Source organism: Triturus cristatus, chromosome 4_1 (assembly GCF_964204655.1).
Source record: "Triturus cristatus chromosome 4_1, aTriCri1.1, whole genome shotgun sequence".
Taxonomy (NCBI): Eukaryota; Metazoa; Chordata; class Amphibia; order Caudata; family Salamandridae; genus Triturus; species Triturus cristatus.
In genome coordinates this window covers 1,088,509,398-1,088,530,092 of record NC_140585.1, presented here as the reverse complement: position 1 = coordinate 1,088,530,092, position 20,695 = coordinate 1,088,509,398, and the positions used below count along the sequence as shown (strand labels likewise).

Sequence of the window (20,695 nt, the reverse complement as noted above, 5' to 3'; positions counted from 1 at the left end):
CATCAGGGAAGTGATGCCTCAACTTCAGAGGACTATCCTTTTCCTTTCAACTGGACTCCTGGCTAAAGGCCTCTATGTATGGTGTGCGGCTTTTATTTTTTATTCGTATGTCGCATAAGCCTAAACGTGCATTAAAGCCACAAACAAAAGGTGAGGCATATGCCTGAATAATTTGTAGTCCTGGCTAACTCTTGTAAATGACTTAGACCCTGGGTTTAAAGCGTTATGACAAAAACAAAACAATATCATTTACAACACCAATAGCTCTAACTTTCACAAATGCGAGAACGATTGCATTGTTAATCATCCCTTAGGTCCTCCCATAATAAAGGGAAGTCCTTGGTTTAGGGCATAGGAATGTTTAGATTCACTAGCTCCTGGGTCTACAGACGCCCACCGCCTCAAAGAACTCCTCGTAATAACAGGGAGCTCATACACCACTAAACTTTTCTCTGCTTAATGAGGTACGGCCAATAATGCAGGATGTAACTGTGGGGTGGTTGTGAGGCCACGCCTGTCAATTTTTTGTGAATCCTTTGGTCCTATACATTTTGGGAGATGAAATATGGATCAAAAAGTGCTTACAATAAAAGGGAATTTGCCAAAGAGTTAGTTACTTTTCAGACTGGTCATTAGCTAGTTGTCTTTTGATGTACACATAGGGAGGATGCAAACGGGAACACATCTTGTTCCCTTGGAACTTCTTCCACAGTAGGAGAGCAGGTCTGCTTGCTTATAGTCATTAGAAAGGCAAACATTCGGAATTAAAGATGTATGCACATAATCAGTGTTAACTTCAGTTCACATCTATTCACAACTGACCAATCAAGTAAAGAACAACATGATACCAAACAATATAAAATTGTTTTTTCTTGAAAAATGCATCACAAATTGTGAATGAAATTTTCTCAAAAACACGATGATCCATGATTACAGTACAGAAATATCTAGTCAGTTTAGGAAAGGCAAATAAATCCACAAATTTTCATTAGATACTTCCCGGGTAATGAGAAATACGAAATGTTTTTGTATTCACCAACAGGTTGTTCTAGAAAGAGAAATTAAAACAATTTATTATGATTAAAGCACAATAACTTGCATTTCTGAAACATGCTGCTCAATGTCTGGAGTGGAGACATATCCCAACACCTTTAGTAATGGAAGTAACTGACCCACTCCCAGTGATTGACAACGAGGAAGTCTACAAACAGTCTCTAAATCAAGTCCATGCAAACGGTTGACACAGTGATACCCCCTGGCACTCTGAAGGATTCAAATCAGTTGTATTTACAATCTGTGTTTATTCCTGGATCTAAGCTCTGTCTGCACCTTCATCTGATGCACTAATGCCGCCACAAATATATTACTACCCAAGTCCACTCTCTCTGTACCTAAGTGGCTACTATTAATTCACCAGTCATCAGTCCATCTTAATCCTTTGCATGAGTTGCATTAAATCCACAGTTAAAACTAAAATGTGGGTATGGGTTTGAAGTAGGAGATTGTACACCCATGCAGAGTGTATAAATAAACGTGGGCAGAATATTGTCAAAGTACAAGACCAAGAGCTTTATCAAGACTATTTACTAACAAGAAGAAAAAGTGCAATTAGAATCACATTTACAATCAGCAGGCTCAATGAAAAGGTTGACAACTTGCCCCACTCATCCAGAACACTAACTAGTCCGGGTGTTTTAATCAATAGATCAGCACATGCTAGAACCCGTTGTTTGGCTTTTTTCTAAGCTCTGGCCTCCAAGTTATGAATTCCAGAGAACTGTTGCCACAGGAAAAAACACTCAACTAGAGTAAGATGCTCCTCTTTAGGTGTAGTTAGTTTAAAATAGTAAACTGACATAGTGCATATTTCATTCTGGGAATCACAATAGAGTATGACAAAGCAAGCAAATGGTTTCACAAGGGGGTGAGAATAATTTTTTATGCCCAATTAAAAATTGCGCCAAAATTGAGAGCACCAAGTGGGTGAAAAATGGTGAAATGATCACCCAGGCATCTACAAAATAGTTTGAGATTAATTATTTGGGAGTGGGTGATGTCTACCTCCGATAAAGGCTCACGGAAAGATCAAACATACAAAAGATGCTGTGCAGAATGTGTGAAAATAGTCTAAAAGTCGGTAATTCCGGGAAGCATTAAAACAGATTGCTTTTCGCCTACTATGCCAGTCTAGACAAAGACCTGCCTTATGAAAATAAGTAGATGTATTAAGTGCAACGTGTATGCCCAGACATGGGTCCCTTGCTCACTGTGCCACAGGACTCACACTATAGCTCACTGGTGAGACCTAAGTAGGCTGAAACCGGTCTGGGGTTACATGCGTTCCCCACTCTAGAGGGGGCCTGTTCTCGGGTCTTGGGCTGATGTGTTTGTATAGCAAAAGGACCAAGATTGATATGTATATGGCAGGTCTCTGTTTACAGCAGTAAAGGGACAAAAAACAAGGTGGGGAATGCAGCCCAAGCATTCGCCATTTCTGGGATCAACCCAAACATTCCTTCTATCTCTTGTTGTCTGTCTCTGCATCACTGAACGATCACAAAAGTACCCACTTGATGCACATCTTAAGTGCAGGGTGCCACTGTACTTCCACAAATCCCCCTCCTCTTTCCATATTGAGAGCAACCAGAAACTGATTATTAACCCACACAAGGCAAAAGCATTTGCTCAGTTATTGTCTGCCAATTGCATGGAAACTGGACATCTAGGTCCACAAACATATTTACCTAGTGTGTACATTTTCACATAAGATTAATGCTAATTTTGATGTAAAACACATTCCTGCAGTTTTCAATGTGCTCACTGCCAGTAAATGGAGTCTATTCCAGTTTTGTAATCAGTAGGGATTGCAAATTATACCATTCAACACTCAACTGAGATTTTAGTAGACTGGCAAGTTATTATTATAATTTTTTTCCATTTTGGTTTCTTCAATTACTCCCAGCAATAAAGGCTTTCCCTTAAACATATGCAGCATTATATGCACTCACAATAGGGGCACCTGGTAGTTCAGAGAGATAAATGTGTACAGTAGTACCACAAGAGTATCTCGTGTTGACCGTTAGCACTACTGTGTCACTGTGTGATACATGGAGGAAACATTGCCCAGTTAGATCAGCAATATTGCTACACAAGAATGTGCAACTTACTCATCAGTTATCTGATTAACATGGTTACCATATGTGACAAAACATAAAACTGCGAATTACCAGTATAATACATGTTGACTGCAAGGTTTTGTTCATGGGGGGTCTCTAGGGTAGCCACACCTAAGAAGACCAGCAAAAACGCCACAATCAAAGCATGTGAGCCTTTCGTCAGCTTCCATCATGTATGTTTCCCGGTAGAGAGGTCATATAGAATAGTAAAACGGCTGACAATACAGAAATACTAACAGAAAAAAACGTCAGATAAGAAATTTGCATTCAAATGTATGCTTCTCAAGATTTCTGAACCTCCAAAAGTAGATTACAAAGAAGGTCTTCCCACAAAGTCTTACAGAGTTCTGGAAGATTAGGAAAGATGTGTATGGGGAGGAGGAGGATAGGGTATGGTGTTCAAGCAGATGTATCACTGCTAAAAGAAGGGCTGCTTTACAACTCATGTACTCAGTGATTCACAGCACTTTGTCAGACTTAAAAGATTTACATTGTTTACTATTACTCCAAGGAATACCTTCCCGTTCAACATACTCTGCAAAGAACTAGTGTCATTTATATGTTGTATTAGAGCTCATGTGGTCCAGGCATTGAGGTTTTTCCATTCATAGTCCACTTAATGACAGAGTGAGGAATTAAAACTAAGAGAGGGTACTAGACTACTGGGGGCTGCATGGGTCATGGCATGGCCTGGTTCCACACTGCTGGAGATAAAGAAACCATTGTGCAGAGATTTTTTTTATTAAAACATGTAGCGAGATCTTGTTAATTCACCAAGAGTGCAGACAATGCGATTGGCTGTGTCTTCGAAGAAACACAGGTCCAAACTCAGTAGGTTGAAAAACAGCCCTACACAAGGCAGCAAGATATGCTACTAAGCAGCATCCTTCCCTTGATTAAAGTTTGTCCAAAGGGAGACGCTCCCGCTTGCACTCCAGTTTCAGAGTAACGCTTAGAGAATCTTGGAATGCCAGTAGTGTGTGTACCTATAAAGTTACAAGTAAGGTCATTAGATTGTGGAGAAATATATCCCTATCCCCGTTTAACCATAATTAGTAGGTAGAGATAGATAAGAAAGTGGGATCTCAAGCCTGAGGAAGGCCGACCGACCCCTTGAGGGCGGTTCATAACAGCCAAAACATTCCGACGTAGGAACAGGAAGGAGGGATGAAGGGGCACTAATTACACCCATTTCATCAACATCTGTATGTTTTAACCCTATCCTCGGAGTCCAAAAACAAAGAACATTTAGGCCATCCCAGAGGTAGTTTTAATCTCACCTTTATAATTTTTTGATCTGCAATGTAGATTCCTGTATTTATGTATGTATTCTCTCCCCCATAACCCTTTTTCTCCATCTCAGGCGTTGGTCTGCGCAGGGATGTTGTAACAGCCCTATGATGAAGCATGCCACTACTAGTGGGTTAGAGCAATTTTAAAAAACATTGCTTCTTTCTAATGTGATATTCTTATTCGCTCAAAATATTAATATTTCCTCCTTTCCCTTTCTGTGTCTGTGAGCAGCACTGTTTGTCTGCTACCAACAAGAGTCCCCTAGCCACTTTCACCAAAACCAGCATTTCCAGTCTACAGAGGAATGCCTTCAAGAGGTTAGTAGTAAAGATGTTAGAAAGCTGCCACATGGCAGGTGCCTTATACCTTCAAGTGCATCATAAGCAAAGTACATTCCAGGTAACTCGAGCCTCTCTTTCGGTTGCTAAGTATGCAACCTCACTGCATCATGAAAGTGTCTCGAATGAAAGAAAGCATTTTCATTAATAAAGCACAACAAAATCAAACAACCTACATGAAGCTTGAGTCTGCCTGGTGTGACCCCACAGCATTATCTAACACCATGTCTAGAAATTATTAACAGTTGTAAAGAGGTACAGTCAGACAGTGTGTCAGGTATGATCACTACACACGTAAGTGGTGTTGCAGGTTAGTGCATTTAGCACGTAAGCAACTAAAAGGTCCCAAGCTTCCCAACTACCTCAAACACAATTATTAGAGGATGGGATGGATGATTGATTACTTCCAGCTGAGAGCAGAAGGCAAACAAAAAATGGATCAAAGGTGTTTCACACTTTGATGTCCGGTTTGACTGGAAACCCTAAAGTATGAAGATGTGCACTTCTCGGACAAGGAGAATAAAAAAAAACAGATAATGCAACTAGATCACACTTAGTGGATATGAGCGGAATGTGACTGGGCAAATGGATGACAAAAGACGGAAGACCTTGAGACAAAATAGTTGCGCTCTATGAAAGGTGCCTGGGCTCATAAATCAAGTAACAGAAATTTACCAATCTAAAAAACACTGTTAATTGATACATGAAAGGACAGATTACCAGTTATTTTTACCAATATAACGCAGAAAGTGGCGCAATAGGTTTTGCTTTTCTTTAAATATGGTACAAAGCCTAGACGTTGCAATCAAATTACCACCTTAGGCATCAGCGCCCGAAGAGCAGGAGGTCATTGTATACAGGGTGATGATTATTTCATTGGCTTAGTCCCATATATATAGTACACCCATGGCATACGCCTCGCGCTACATGTATCCCGGCACAGTATTGACACTTGCAGCTAGGACTGTGTGTGAGACGGTGCCTCAACCGTCTCTGAAGCCGACACTCATGAACAATAAAAGCCAACAAGATTAAAAAAAACAGCACCACAAAAAAAGCAACATTTCGAAAGGGAGTAGGTAAGGAGATTTTAATACAGCTATGAAATGGGGGGGGGGGGTTCAATTGTTCTTAAAGAAAAAATGGAAGACTGGATGTGATAGTTTTGCTGTCTTATTTTTTATTTCAAAGACCAATCAAGTGTTAGGAAGCTGCAGAAAAAACTTACCTTAGTAAGTCTATCTGGGAAAAGGGGTGGGCCTGCTCGGTAATTCCCTCAACAGAACAAAGTTCTCTTTGGGAAAAGTGCAGTTGAGCTAGAGGAATGGCAGTTGAACTGTTTCAACTGATGAAGGCTAAATATGTTACAATGTATTCTGCCCAATATTCAAATAAAAAGACAACTTCAAAGATATAGCTCCCTTCACAAAGGAGTTTGCATTCTGAAAAAGTATCAATTTTCACCCAAGAATGTTTGTTAATCCCATGCATCTAAAATAGCTTGTCAGATATAGAGGAAATGCCACACCGGAGCAAAAAAAATTATTTATGGCTTTATTGACAATAAACTGGAAAACAGTTCTACTGCATGTATTTCATGCTACCATCAAGCAATAGCTGATTCTACCGTTTCTTTTTTACTTTGTATTAGCAAATTTAATTTTGGATTAACAAAACTGCAATTTGGCGCTATTTTAGGTAAACCACCAGTCGCAGTTCTTATGAATGTCAAAAAAGCCATAAAAAAGGAAAGCCTTTCACCAACACCTAGAAACCCAAACCCTCGCATATTTCTCCCGTGGGCCGGCACCACAGCCGGACACTTCATACCTGATAGAGAATGCTCATTGTCACAGCATGCTACGCGCCTTGCTCGATGGAGCACCCCGGCCAAGCACATTCCTGGAGGAAAACAGGAACACTGAACAATTCATACATGTTTTACAATAGCTTTTATTGCATGTTACACAAAGGCAAAATAATGCCCTTCCAGTGTTAATAGGTGTATAATTTTTACCAAACAAATGAACATTTCCTTGCATAACCAGAAGTAATGTTTTTGGGAAATCATCTCGTGCAGGACTTATGGACACAATCCAAAGATGAAGGGGCACCGAACATTGGTAGGCAACGAATGGAAAGACAACAATATCTAATATTAGTGACATTAAAACTGTGACTGTTAGAAGACCATGGTCTTTTGTAGGCCTGGGCAAAATTAAAATGACTCCAACATAATTTGTATGATTTCAAGAATTTCGCGATACGTTGCTTATGCTAAATTCCTGAAATTATTACATTACGCCAAGTAACACAATTACACCGCGATCACAGCAAAATTATAGCACAGGAACAATATGCGAATTAGAGGAACACGAGCTACTATGGGTCGTGTTTTGTGTATTATTGGGGTAATATATTTTAGCGCAAAATGCGTAGTGTTAAGTGACATTCAAATTTGTTAAATTAAAAGTACATTATGCACATTTTTAACAATCCTACGTTTTGTACTTCAGTGATGCATTTACAAGCACAGCACCAGCCCAATAATGCAATAATTTGAATAAAAGGGACACATATCTACGCTTAAATGGCCCTTTCCTAATGAGTCCCCTCACCCCTAAGAAAACACTTTAAAAACCATACCAATGACTGCAAGATAGCAGATAGCACATCTGCTACGGCAGTTTTAAGTCTCCTCTAAAGAATGGGAAATTCCATCACTATGCAATTAAAATTGCAAGCATTTAGGAGGAAGTATGTTTTCTTTTTTCTTCTTTTTTATTTTTGGCACATGCTTGCAAAACAAGATTAAGCAACACGTACGTTTTCCAATGACATACATAGTGTCTTCGCAAGTTTTTGTTTATTCTTGCATTAGCACAAGGAAAAGAGAGCAGGTAGGGGGTTAGAAGAAGCATCAAACCTAGTTTCTAGTGAGCCGTACTGCTTACTACTGTTTCAGCATCCCTTTCTGTTCGAGCACGGTGAAAGAAAACAGCTCAATCACTTAGCATGTAAAGGAACATCATATTTGACTATAACTAGTAGGATAAATTACATCCTTGATGACAAGAGAAAGGAAAGAAATCAAAGAACCTTTAAACATAGATCAGATGGTGCTGGAAGCAAGTGCTACAGTAGGTTTCAAAGGGATCCTCAGTTGTCTGGAGGTGACTTTATGGGATCATCATTATTTTCCTGGCGGGGAAGTGAGATTCTGAAGTCAGGTGGGAAATCAACTAGCGATGGAGACTAGTTTTGGGATAGGTAGTTCACCGCTAGGTCCTTAACTGCTTGGGAACAAGCTGTTCCTGGAATTAGTCTAACAAACCACCTCCACAATGGGGCAGAAATCATTAAGGTTTTGATTTCAAATGGCATCTAAAACTTAGCAAGTGATTTTGCCAGATTCACAATGAGTCAGGCTGTGAAGATGACCAGAGTATTCATTACAATGGGATTACGCATCTTTAAGATGGTCTGTCGGTTATAGAAAACATGGGGATGCGTGAGGCATGGATAATACTTCCAAAGTAGTGAGAACATGGTTAGATGTTTGCTAGTACTCTCTGTTCGTTTTCTGTTATGCATTGTTGCATATCTGCATTCATCTTTCTCTACTTCACTGTGGTCTTAAATACTCCATGGGATGAACTAGCTTTAACTGGTACCTCACTCTTGAGTAAGGGGGTCAGTTGTCAGACTTATATTTCTTCTCTTGGTACCGACAGATATTGTTGGAGAATTTTACTGTTCTTAATTTCATTTGCTCTTTCATTAAGCGGGCGGCTCCTCCACTATGGCAGAGGAGCGTCACCTCAATAACCGCAGAGGCAAACAAAAAATAAAATGATCCTAAAGCAGATCATATTATTTTTCGTCCTGCCGCTGAGTCTTGGGGGTGGGGCCAAAGCACTGCAGCAGGGGAGGAGGAGTGGTGGGCCCTGCTGTCAGTGTGCATGACGATTTGGCCGGCTGTCTCAGGCCTGCCGAACCCTTATGCGCACTGACATCTCTCCAACCCAGCTGTTTTGATCAGCAGACACAGCAAAACCATTGCTCTTGAGACTCTTAGGAAGAGCAGAAGCGCCTGCAAATGGCTGGAGAGAGTGTGGAGGATCAAGTTCGATCCCAAGGACAAAGTTAGATGCAAACAGGCCCTGAAAACCCATTATAACAGAATTTGTGAGGAAAATAAACTCTTTTTTTCCTCTAAAATTGAGGTAGCAAGCAATAAGAGTAAGGAAATCTTTAAAATTGTCAAAGATTTCTCTGCCCTGAGTGCGGTGGGAACTTCGTTTACCCTCTCTTCTGCTTGGGTAAATCACATTGCAGACTACTTTCATAATAAGATCTGTACCATTCATAAGTCTTTTACGACTTTACCTCCTGTTAAGGCTGATAGTGTGGGGCCTCTTAGTCTGGCTAGCCCTGGTACTAGCTCCTCCTTCACTCAATTCCCTCCTATTTCTTTAGAGAAATCTCTTGAAATTATCAACTCCTTGAAGTCGGGTTCCCCATTGGACCCCTGCCCAGCTAAAATACTGTCCGCCATCGCAGAGACCCTAAATCCAGTTGTCAACTTTGTTTTGAATTTGTCACTACAAGAGGGGCTGGTCCCTAGTCGCTGAAAAATGGCCAAAATTATTCCCCTACTGAAGAAACCCTCTGCAGATCCGACAGTAGTTTCCAATTACAGGCCTATTTCATTATTGCCCTTCTTTTCTAAAGGTCTAAAAAAGTATGTTAATTTCCAACTGATGGAATACGTGGAGGCCAATCATATACTCCAAGATAGTCAATCTGGTTTCAGATCCCATCTGAGCACTAAAACTGCCTTATTGGAAGTCTCTGAAACCATAAAAGAGCAACTAGATAGAGGGGGTAGTGCGGTCCTGATATTATTAGATCTGTGCGCTGCTTTCGATACCGTGCCCCACGACCGGCTCTTGCTGCGGCATCGGGGGCACGGTACTTAAGTGGTTCACCTCTTTTTTGAACGACTGTTGCCAGGAAATTTGGTCTCCCCCTTCGCGGCTTCCATATCGCCTATGAAGGTGGGGGTCCCACAGGCGTCTATCCAGAGCCTGTTACTGCTTAACATTTATATGGCTCCTCTTGCACTTCTAGCTGAGTCCCAATTATTGTTTACGTGCGACAAAGGCTCTGGTTTTAGAGGCGAGGAGATTAATACCTGTCTTACGGAGGTTTTCTCTTGGTTGCGGCTTAATCAACTAAAGGGCAAACCAGAAAAATCAGAGATTATCTTTTTTGGTTACCCGCCTTGTGAATCATGGCACCAATGGTGGCCTGGGATATGTCCCCTCCTATTGCTCCTGTCACCATAGTAAAGAACTTAGGGGGTCAAGCCAGACACTACCCTAACAATGAAAGCCCAAATCCAGACCGTGGTGGGCTCATGCTTCAGCATGTTGAACATTTAAAAAAAAAATCTTCCTTTGCTATCGGTTGAGTACCGGAAGACAGTAGTCCAAGCCCTGATTACATCCAGGTTGGACTATGTTAATGTCTTGTACCTGGGCCTTCCTGAGTATTTATTGAATCGTCTGCAGGTGGCTCAAAATGCAGCGGCTAGAGCCATCTTTATGGTAGGGTCCAGAGCACAAGTGACAATCCACCTGAGGGCCTTACATTGGCTTTCGGTACGTAAGAGGATCCAATTTAAAGCGCCGGTTCAAGTTTTTCGTGCCTTTCATGGCACAGGGGCAGTGTATCTTAGGAGAAGGGTCCAACGCTACGTTTCACAACGGGCCCTGAGGTCCTCTGGCCAGTCACTAATGCACATTCCCAAGTTTGCCCGCTCTCGTATAGGCGGTCGTTCGTTTCAAGTGCTGGTCGCCTGCTCATGGAACGGACTAGACTGCCTCCTTATCTTAGGCAGGTGCAGGACCTGTTGACTTTTAGAAGACAGCTTAAAATCTTTCTTTTCCAGCAGTAATTCTTTGCTTGGCCGTGGCTCGTTTTGCGAGCTCTGTTACTGTCTTTCGGTGGTCCATTGTCAGCGCCGGGACACTCTTTGGAGTAGCTGTGCAGTTTACAAGTACCCATTTTCATTTAATTTCATTTCATTGGGCTCCGTCCAATCCCGACACTGCTCTAATGGTGAGAGCAGCTTCGGGATTGACCCTAGGGGAAGTGGGAGCTTCAGTCTGTGCCCATAGGAGAAGCCCGGAGAGCAGCACGGCGAGCAGAAGACAGACAGGTACGTTTAAAAAAAAATTAATATATCAACCCTCTCAGCGCTGCCACCACCCCGCGCTCCCCCCGCACCTCCTTCTGCCCTGCCCCACAATATCTTCCTTACACCAGCCGCTTCTGCCATTAAGTTCTTCTACCCATCACCCTTGTTAACTCTGATGGCCTCCTGTGGCCACGCATCTCACTGGGTTACCTATATTATCCCTAGCGGTTTCACAGCTTTTATTGATATTGATATTAAGGGATTTGTAGAGTGCCCAAATGCCAGAGGCGACTTGGCGCTAATATCCACAGCACAGAATTGAAGGGTAGGCCTAGGTTAGAAGATAAATTATCCTCAAACCTCTAACTGACTGCTCATCCTGAAGAGAAACAGTTCTCAGGGCTCACTACGGATTACGATGGGCAAGTGAAAAACCATTTTCAAGCTACTTCCTCAGAATGAGAAGATGAGACTGATGTCTAAGATGTCCTGGAAGATTATTCCACTGTTGAGCTATGGAAAAGATGAAGCTCCTGCCTCCGCATTTCTTAGTTCTAATTTTACCAACAGCCACTGTCGTGTAGTTCTTATAAACCTATATAGGAACTGCGCGTTTAGACAACATAGATTGTGGGATTGCTGTCCAGACTGATTCCAGACACCCCCACAGGGTATGTTCGCCTGTGTACCTAGCTAACTCACAGTGCCACTGTAAACCCCTCTTACCAAGGACAGAATGGTTCTTGGCAACTATCGAACATGACAACCTTGACCCCTCAGGGATCGTGGAAACAGTGCAATACTTTTCGTCAGTCACACGTGCTCACTTTGACTCAGAGAGATACACAGAATAAAACGGTGGGGAAATTTTCAATAAGCATTTATTGAACCAGCGTCATTTTAGTGTAAAATAGGTGTGCTGAAACAACCATGAGACAGAAACAGATATAGATGATATTAAGCACCAATAGAGTAAATGGGTGGTAGATTTCTACCATAGTGCTAAAACAATGAATATATGCAAGCATATAAATATATGACAGTAATATTGCGCACTCCTACGATGTAAGCATAACTAGATGTACCTAAGTGTGCCTAGCATGTACGTAGGTGTAAAGCCAAGAATCCCCCTATGCTGAAGCCAACCCCATTACCTGAAGTGAGAGACTGTGGGACCCCGTCTTGGTCTCAAGATAGACACCCCGCGAGGGATGTCAGACCACTGCGTGTTGGAGTGTCTGCGTGCAGAAACCTCAGCATCTCGCGTCAGTGTGTCATCATGGAAGTCTTTCTCCTCTGCCTGCCCCGGCAAAGATATGGTGTATATATACCCAAGAGGAACCCTCGGGGATTCTACCTAGCGGTGTCATGTCGGTCAAGGAAGACATAAGGGATGACCCTTAGACATAGTTATTATACAGAAGATGGTAGTCCTGCTGTACTTCTGAGAATCCTTATGCATAATTAATGTGGCTCGTTTTCGAGATAAACCACATGACATTTATGCAGCACTCAACTAGGTAAAAGGTCTATACCAAAAACCTGTTATGTAGTGTAATGGTACGGCAAATGTAGGTGAAAGGTTAGGAGACTACTCGAACATATAGTGGGGTACCCTATGAAACATAACACCACTGTTCTAGAGTTCTTCTAACGCAACATTCTTCTGGGCAGTACAGCAAAAGTTTTTTTCAGGAAGGTTGAGCCATCTCCATCCAAAGTTTTAGGTGCTATGCATAGGGCCTCAAACCTGATTCTTTTGATTACAGGAAGCCAGTTAATTCCATGCAGTGCCTCTGCCACTGACTTAAAATTAGGAATTTTCATTAGCACGCGGGCTACTGAATTCTGTAGGCTTTTAAACTTTTTCAGAGAGCTCTGATGAATGCTCCAATATACAGCATTACAATTAGTCCAGTCTCAATAACACTAAGGCAGTGACCACTGAAATTCACTTGTAAGTTGTTCTGAATATTTATTATTATTGCTGTCTAAAGGGAAGTAAAATCCCCTAGGTTAGTGAATTTAAAGATACTATAGAATACTCTATGCAGTACGCTCAGGCCTGTTAAATTATTATTATGATGCTTCCTCAATTAGTAGTTTCGTAAGCTTTTTGTTTCAGTTGGCAACAAGGCATTTCACAATTGTGGCTGGTCCCCGGGACCCCATGGTACAACTCGGCCCCAAACTGCTTGCACTGAAATTCAAGAATCCACTATTAGATGTACGGGTGAAGATCAGACAGATAAAAGAGGTTTGTATTGCCTACCACTCTGAACAGGCGTGCGTGCACATATAACAGGAAGACCACAAACACCCCAAAGGAACATGCTCACATTTTGTTCTATTTGGGGATACCTCTATTCATCTACCACTGCACAACAGGCATATACTATGGGTAGCTGGAACCCTGGTTCATCTTGCTGTAATGCTAGAGACCCCAGTCCACACCAGCTGGCCTCCGTTACTGCCTCTGTGTTACATTCAGATTTGACTTGCTCATGGTGGTTTTGAACAAAACTGTGTCTTTTGCCACCAGAAATACCTCTCGGTGGCTGCAGACAGAAGGGCCAGGCCCAATTCGTATTTTAAGTGCAAAGGGTCTCTGACAGGTATAATCAGATTTTCCAGATTGCATATATACATCCTTCAGTATTCCATCACCCCTATGAAGATCCACATCTCTGGGACATCATGCTGCCCTACCTTTTGTTTGGATCAGTTAACACACAATCGGCATTAGAATAAGGTAAATTCTCCATATAAGGTTTGAGGAATTACTTTTCTGGGAGAGATTTGGTATAAAAAAGGCCTTTTATGTTAGCAGTGCAATCAAAGTTAATTATCACTCTGCTTTATTTTCAATAAAGAGCCCAGAACACTCTGTCAGAACTTGCACAATTGCTCGTGTTCATGCTATCATTCCATGTTTTTAAGTCAGTGTTTCTTGCTAATTCCTTTGTTTCGCCTTTGCTTCTTTGTCTTTTGTGTACAGTCAAAAGGCTTTTTTTTATCCATTTGCGAGATTGGACATACCAGGCGGGCATCACATTAATTTCTTATAATTTAGAATTTGCTACTCTATGTATTCCAATTAACCCTCCGATAGCGTAGTGTTCTTGTCTCCACTGGAAGTATTAGGCTACACCCCCTAACCATGTCTTGTCAGATCCCTAAACTGGCCGCAGTAGGTTTCAGGCAGCAGTGAGGGCTAGCTGCACTGAATGGCAGAGGAAGCGATCCGAATAGACCCTCTGCCGGCATCTCGTGAAGGCTGCTGACAGTGGCAAAGGTTCCAGTGAATCTGCCTTCTGCTCCTTAGGAGTTCATAACTAGGTTAGCTAAACACTCACACACCGCTATTACACACTTCCTTGCTTAGCAATTATTAGCTTGCCCTGCATAACTTAAGAGGTGGTCATTTTGTGAGCCATGCAATGCAGGCACTTACAAGTACAATTAAGGCAGTATCTGTGGGTGGCCTGCATTATACCACTCAGGCGTGCAGTGCAATTTGCCAAGTTCAAGTCGCATGGCTCAGTTCCCTGAAATACCCAAGAGCCACGGAGACAAAGTCCTGAATGGCATAGAGGACATCTCGGCCCATATAAATAATGGTGTTTTCTCTGTGTGCAAGTTACACTCAGTTTTGTTGGTCTGTTCTATGTCTGCAAGTTACACTCAGTTTTCTTGCCATGATTGGAACTTGCCTTGAGATCATTCAAAACAGCTTTATGAAAACAAAACGCGGCACCGACAGTGACAATTTAATTTTAATGGTAATGTTAATGTTAACTAGACTTGTATAGCGCAGAGAGAATTTTAAAAACGTAATTTTTTTTTGTCGCATATTTATATAGCGCGAACTCGACCCGAAGGTATAGGAGCGCTTTACACGAGCACCGTATTTACATTACACATTCAGCCCCAGAATCACAGGATGTGGACGTGACCCCGAGGCTCGAACGCTGGTTTCCTGCACCAAAGTCGGCAGTCTGGCCAACGGACCACATCCCCTCCCCTACTTGGTTTGATGGGGGCTGCAATCAAAACATATTCCGCCTGCTTTGATGTTCTAGGCTTCCTTTAACTAATTCTGCCTTTGCACAAAAACCCACGTCACAAAACTGACCAATCAGTCATGCATCCAATAAGCACAGATTTCAATATGGAGGACAATGCAGCTTCTCATCAGCTTGCGAGGCTTTCTGCCACAATTGGCACCAGTTATTCTAACAAACATTCTGAACCCTCTCCGAACACATTTACATCAAAAGAAAACATCAGGGTCAAAAACGAACTCCAAATTGGGGACAGAGAAGAACACAAGATATTAAAAATGAAAAAGTGCCACCCTTTAAGTTTACCACAAACCAAACTTCATTTAAAGCGGATACTTGTGATACATATCCCTGTTGGACCACTTTTACACGTGTGTTACTGAAAAGGCCATTGCATGCGATCACACACCAAGTAAGACGCACAGATTTCCACACAAATGCACACATATACACCAAAGAAGCATGTTCTGCTTATTTTCTTTCTGTTTTTTTCGGTACTATCACTGAGAGTGAGAGAACGACCCCTTTTGTCATCAGTGAAACCTTTCAAGAATATGAGTGTGGCTACACTTATATAGTTGAGTTAAAAATAAATGTAAACAAGCATTGGCATAGCCAATAGGTCTTGCTTTTGGGACCTTATAGGTGTTTAGCCATGCAACTGTTGCATACATAAATACTTATAAGGTCCCAAAAGCGAGACCTATTGGCTATGCCAAGCGGCCGCGAAAGTGAAAGTACTCGCGTCAAGCGCAGCGCGCGCGGCCGCGCACATGCACTGTAGGTCTAGGCTGGCCTGGTAGCACTTTTTGGAGCCCTCTCAAAAAGTCTCGCCAGACCAGTGCATGCGCTGGGTCAGGCGAGACCTAAGCGAGCGGCCGCGAACATGCACTGTAAGTCTAGGCTGGCCTGGTAGCACTTTTTGGAGCACTCTCAAAAAGTCTCGTCCGACCAGCGCATGCGCTGGGTCAGGCGAGACCTAAAAAGGAAAAAATCAAAACTACAAAAATTGTGTCTAGATATCCACTGTATTTTCCATATTGCCATGCAATCATAATACATAGCATGAAGTCTAGTTTTTTAAGTGGGCAAGCAGACAATACCAAGATGCTGCATTTCTGAAGGGCTCCTAATTGTTCAGTTTCTACCAGTAAAATAAATTCACAACCAGAACTAGTCACAACCCTCTCTCGGTAGGTAGTACCCATAACACCAGCCTTTCTAAGTTACAATATAGACCTAGGGCATATCCCAGCTCACGCACTGTGCCAGCACATTGAGCCATGACTTTTCGATTTATTCACCCCACTACGCAAAAGGTTAAAACTATAGACCTACATGGCTGTTATCTGGGCTGGCACTAGTGCTACAACCAGAGCACCTCCAAAAATACATTTTTTCTTCCTTAAACTAGTTACACAGTCGATTTGTCCGCATGTGAAAATTGTTTTAAAGCGTTCAGTTGATTAGAGTTTTCGTCCTGTTTTAAAACAAATACAGCTTAGCCCAGATAAGCACATAAACAAAAAGGTCGGGGTTCTACCAAATTGTTTACTTTACCTATCAGCATTTCGCTCTTCTGGTTTTAAAGCTTTACTTGTTGAGAAAGTCGTAGTAGGATAAATAAAAGCCATGTGCTCAGGATACATCAAATGTAAAGTATTACCTGGGTGCACTCTCGCTCTTTACAAGTACAGCTCACAGAAAAAGTAGGGCACCCTGTATTCCAAAGGAACTAGGGTTATAAAGGCCACACATATAATAAACGTCCACATGGCAATCACTTTGACAAATTTTGACACATTCGCTGGGATATTCTATTCAAAGACCCTGCTACCTCAACAAATGATTTAGAAATTATTCAGTTTAGTAATCCCATACATTGCATGAATAATGTGACAATTTCAATCTGTGAAAAGGTGCTATAGGTGATGGTGCAGTGAAAGTGAAAATGAGTGACAGATGTGCAAAAAATATAAACAGTGCCCAAAAGCAAAAACACATCTTAACCAACAAGACACCTGTTTCAAAATAGAACTCTAAGGAAAAGTAAATTGAATGTTTTTCTCAAAATTCAGTCACAATACAAATGCAGTTAAGACAGAACAGTCGACGTTTCGACCCCTAAATTTAATTCAACAGAGACTTCATTAGGATAGAAGTGTAACATCATAGAAAGAGAGAGGAGTTGTCAGAATAAAGTGACGATGATATAGAAAGAGGAAGAATTCAAGTAATAAATACCATCACCCTGCTCACCTGACACAAAAGGAAGAAGAGACAGTGCAATGCCTAAACTAAAACGAACGAGACCATCAATGTCCTATGTAAATTGCCTATAAAAGAAGGGCTCAGATTACAATTACTGAAAACACTAAAGTGCAAATCACATTACAGATTGTGGGCCTGGCATGTGAAGTACCCAACTCTGGTATATAATGGCAGACCCATGTTGTAACACAAAACAAAAGACCCAAAGATGGGAAGTGATCCAATTATTGTACAACAGTTTTACAGAAAAAATATATCACCATGATGAAAAGCAGATCCCGTATGCCAGAATGCATATTCTAATCAATAAAATCAAGTGCCAAAATGGTAAATTGGCGGTGTCACTAGTGGACTGAGGATACCTATTTCGTAATGATTAAAGACCTCCCACAGAGCCCATTGACCCATAAGCGTAGCCTGTGCAAAAAAGATAGAAAATGAAACAGCCATTACCATGGTAAACATTTTACCACAAGCGATAGAAAAGAAATCCTCCACAAAACTCATAACAGACATACAGATGGCATTGTCAGTACAATCACCCCGCTTCCTATAAGCGGAGAGAACATAGAAAACAAGGCCATGGTCAGGCAGCAAACAAAGAAAAAAAAACGAAATTAAAGGAAATCCAAATTTAGAAAATACCGGTGTGCGGTAGTCACTCCTCCAAAGTGTCGTTAAAGTAGGTAAAATGAAAAAGGGACTAAGAAGTGTACCAGGCTCCATAACTAAATGGGCGCAATGTTGGAATGGTCGCAATAGAAATGACCAAAACCCAGACAATGTAACATTACAATAGCAAAAGAGGCTATTTTCTAAACTAATTCTGCAAATGGAGGCATGGCTGTGACGAAACCAATATTTTTGAAAGGCCATAAGCAACATGTTCTCACTACAAAAACGCGCCCAGGATGTAAAAAGAAAAAAGACTTAAGACATGTACCAGGCTCAAAAATGTTGTGTGCACCATGTTTGAATAGTTGTGATGGAAAAAGTTGTAATGGAAAAAATATAGATTGGTAGGACTAGTAAAACCAAACAAGGAGGCGCTTGTATCTTAACCAGATTCGGTAAATAAAGGCTAGACTCAGATGAAGAACAGTATATATTTTGAAAGGACATAAACAACATTATTTTTAAGAGTGGAATGACTTAATGAAACAAGCATATGTCAAAACAACCTATCTGACCATAAATACTATAGGTTGACAGAAGGGAAAGAGCAAACACAAAAGGAAAAAAGCCAACAATCGACAGAGATTATAAAGAATTTCTAATACTCAAACTATGGGTATTCTAAAAGATAACCAACAATTTCATAGCAAAATAAGTTGTCCATATGTCAACAAAACATCTGTATGGGAAGTTGACTGTATTTGCATCTCTGTATCTAGGTCTGGATATTTAATTCATATCCATTGATATATTACATGAGGTAGAAAAAGAGTGAAACGAATGAAGAATGCGTCCATAACACAGAGCAGACACAAGGTATAAGAAGTTCATAATAACCATAGTGGAGTCTATGAGACTGACTGTCCCATGACACAAACATTCCCATATATAAACATTCCTAATGAATTACCGGATTGGATTTGTCGAAATCATTTGTTGCAGTAGCAGGGTTTTTAATTAGAATATCCCTGCAAATATGTCAAACTTTGGAACTTTTCTTTACACACATTACCTATCTACAGATGATCACAACCAAACCCAGGACAGTGATAAACTACCAAGCTAGTGACCTGACAAATAGGTATTTCACACTAAATATGACAGGAAATTAACCCCTTCCCTGCTCATGACGGAACCACTCCGTCATGAGCCACAGGCGCCGTGTGCTCATGACGGAGTGGTTCCGTCATGCTGCGGCCGTTGGCGGCCGCTCCGCCCACGCGGCACTGATTCCCCGCCTGTGCGGGCGAACAATGCAAGTGGGCGGAGTCGTGACGGACCCACTCCGTCATGAGCACAGCGCGCCCGTGGCTCATGACGGAGTGGTTCCGTCACGAGCATGGCGGCGCCGCAAACACCCCAAACCCCCAAAATTCGTGCCGCGGCGAAGGGGTTAAAAGAAACGTGTTCTCTATTAAAGGTGAAGTAATGACAGAGCCTTCTACATTCTATTCAGAGGGGGCCAATAATCACAAAAAGAGAACCAAAAACGCATTATGTCAGAATCCTAAACAACAAGCGGAGATAACTGGGTCAACAAGCATTGGCAAAGCCGAGAGGGTACACCTCTGAAACATATTGGCCTAGCCAGTGCATTTTTATACTTCTGTTAAACTAAAAAACAAAATGGTGGAGAAAAGGGGAAGGGGCTTGACGTTGATTTGACACCCTACAAAATAGTTTGAAGTTCTTAATAGCTGAAACGAACAGCGCTGCACACAGAACATTAGAAGTAACAAAAGCTGGATACCTTTACCGGTGACAAGTAGGCTCTACAAATCTGATTGATTGATTGAAAGTACAGGCTAGTCTTTCCCCTGACAGCTAAAACAGAAGTGACTGAGACAGCTTAAGTGAAAGCAATACCGTTTTCACAATCAAGGATTTCAGATAGTTTGAGAACAAAAGTACGGCTTCAAATGGGACACCTGGTATTATAATACTTGTAAGTGTTTCCCACTGAGATTTGATTTCTTTGAAATTTCCATCTCTTCCAGAATGGAAAAGTGTTTACTTTTTCCAAAAAGAGCTCAGACATCAGGAGTCATGCATCTGTTCTTGAGAAATTATGTTAAAAAGAGGGTGGTGTTTGTTGGGTGATCTGGAGCTCTTCAATATTCTGAAGATTTAAAGTTGGAACCTTCATCTCTGCACTTAGAGCAGGAGAACAGTTGAGAGCACACGCTCATCGCTTCTCTGGAAGCCAGAACAAAAAGAATTGAGATCCCTAACGTCAACACAATGCCATTACTTTAATCAGGGATACCAGATAGTTTGGGGATTTACAGAAATTAAGCTCAACTGGGGCTTTTGCTATGTTTATACGTTGAAGTGCTTCCTATTAAGGTTTAGTTTTTGTGAACTGAGCATTTTTGGCAAAATTAAAACACATATATTACAACAAGAGTCATTGTCACCCAACACGAGTTCTTTCTATGGTTTGATTAGTAAGTGCTTCCTTATTGGATGGCTATCTAGTGCACAAACTCCACCACAGCTAAGCAAAAGAGAAAGGTGGATGTCTCCAGTGATTTGTGTCTGCTTTTTCTGCCATGTGTTGCCTCCTTAAACTTCTGTTAACAGGAATTCCCTACACTGCAGGTTTAGAGAACTGTTGCACAGAACTATTTTGATGAAAAACAAAAAAAACACAAAGTGGGAGTTTATTACTAT

General features: G+C 41.5%; 1 protein-coding gene across 6 annotated transcripts in view; it reads right to left on the bottom strand.

The window, feature by feature from the left end:
• CERK (ceramide kinase) overlaps positions 1 to 20,695 on the bottom strand; it is a 222,528-nt gene that overhangs the window by 163,103 nt on the left and 38,730 nt on the right. For 2 of the 6 annotated variants that reach the window (XM_085654069.1, XM_085654064.1), the window contains exons 2-3: positions 6,638 to 6,709; positions 1,002 to 1,048 (exon numbers count right to left, since the gene is read on the bottom strand). The exons of 2 other annotated variants lie outside the window; for them this stretch is intronic. In XM_085654069.1, coding sequence (XP_085510195.1) covers positions 1,002 to 1,048; positions 6,638 to 6,709 — 119 coding nt within the window. The remainder of the gene's footprint in view (positions 1 to 1,001; positions 1,049 to 6,637; positions 6,710 to 20,695) is intronic. 2 more of the 6 variants (XM_085654065.1, XM_085654066.1) reach the window with 1 other exon arrangement.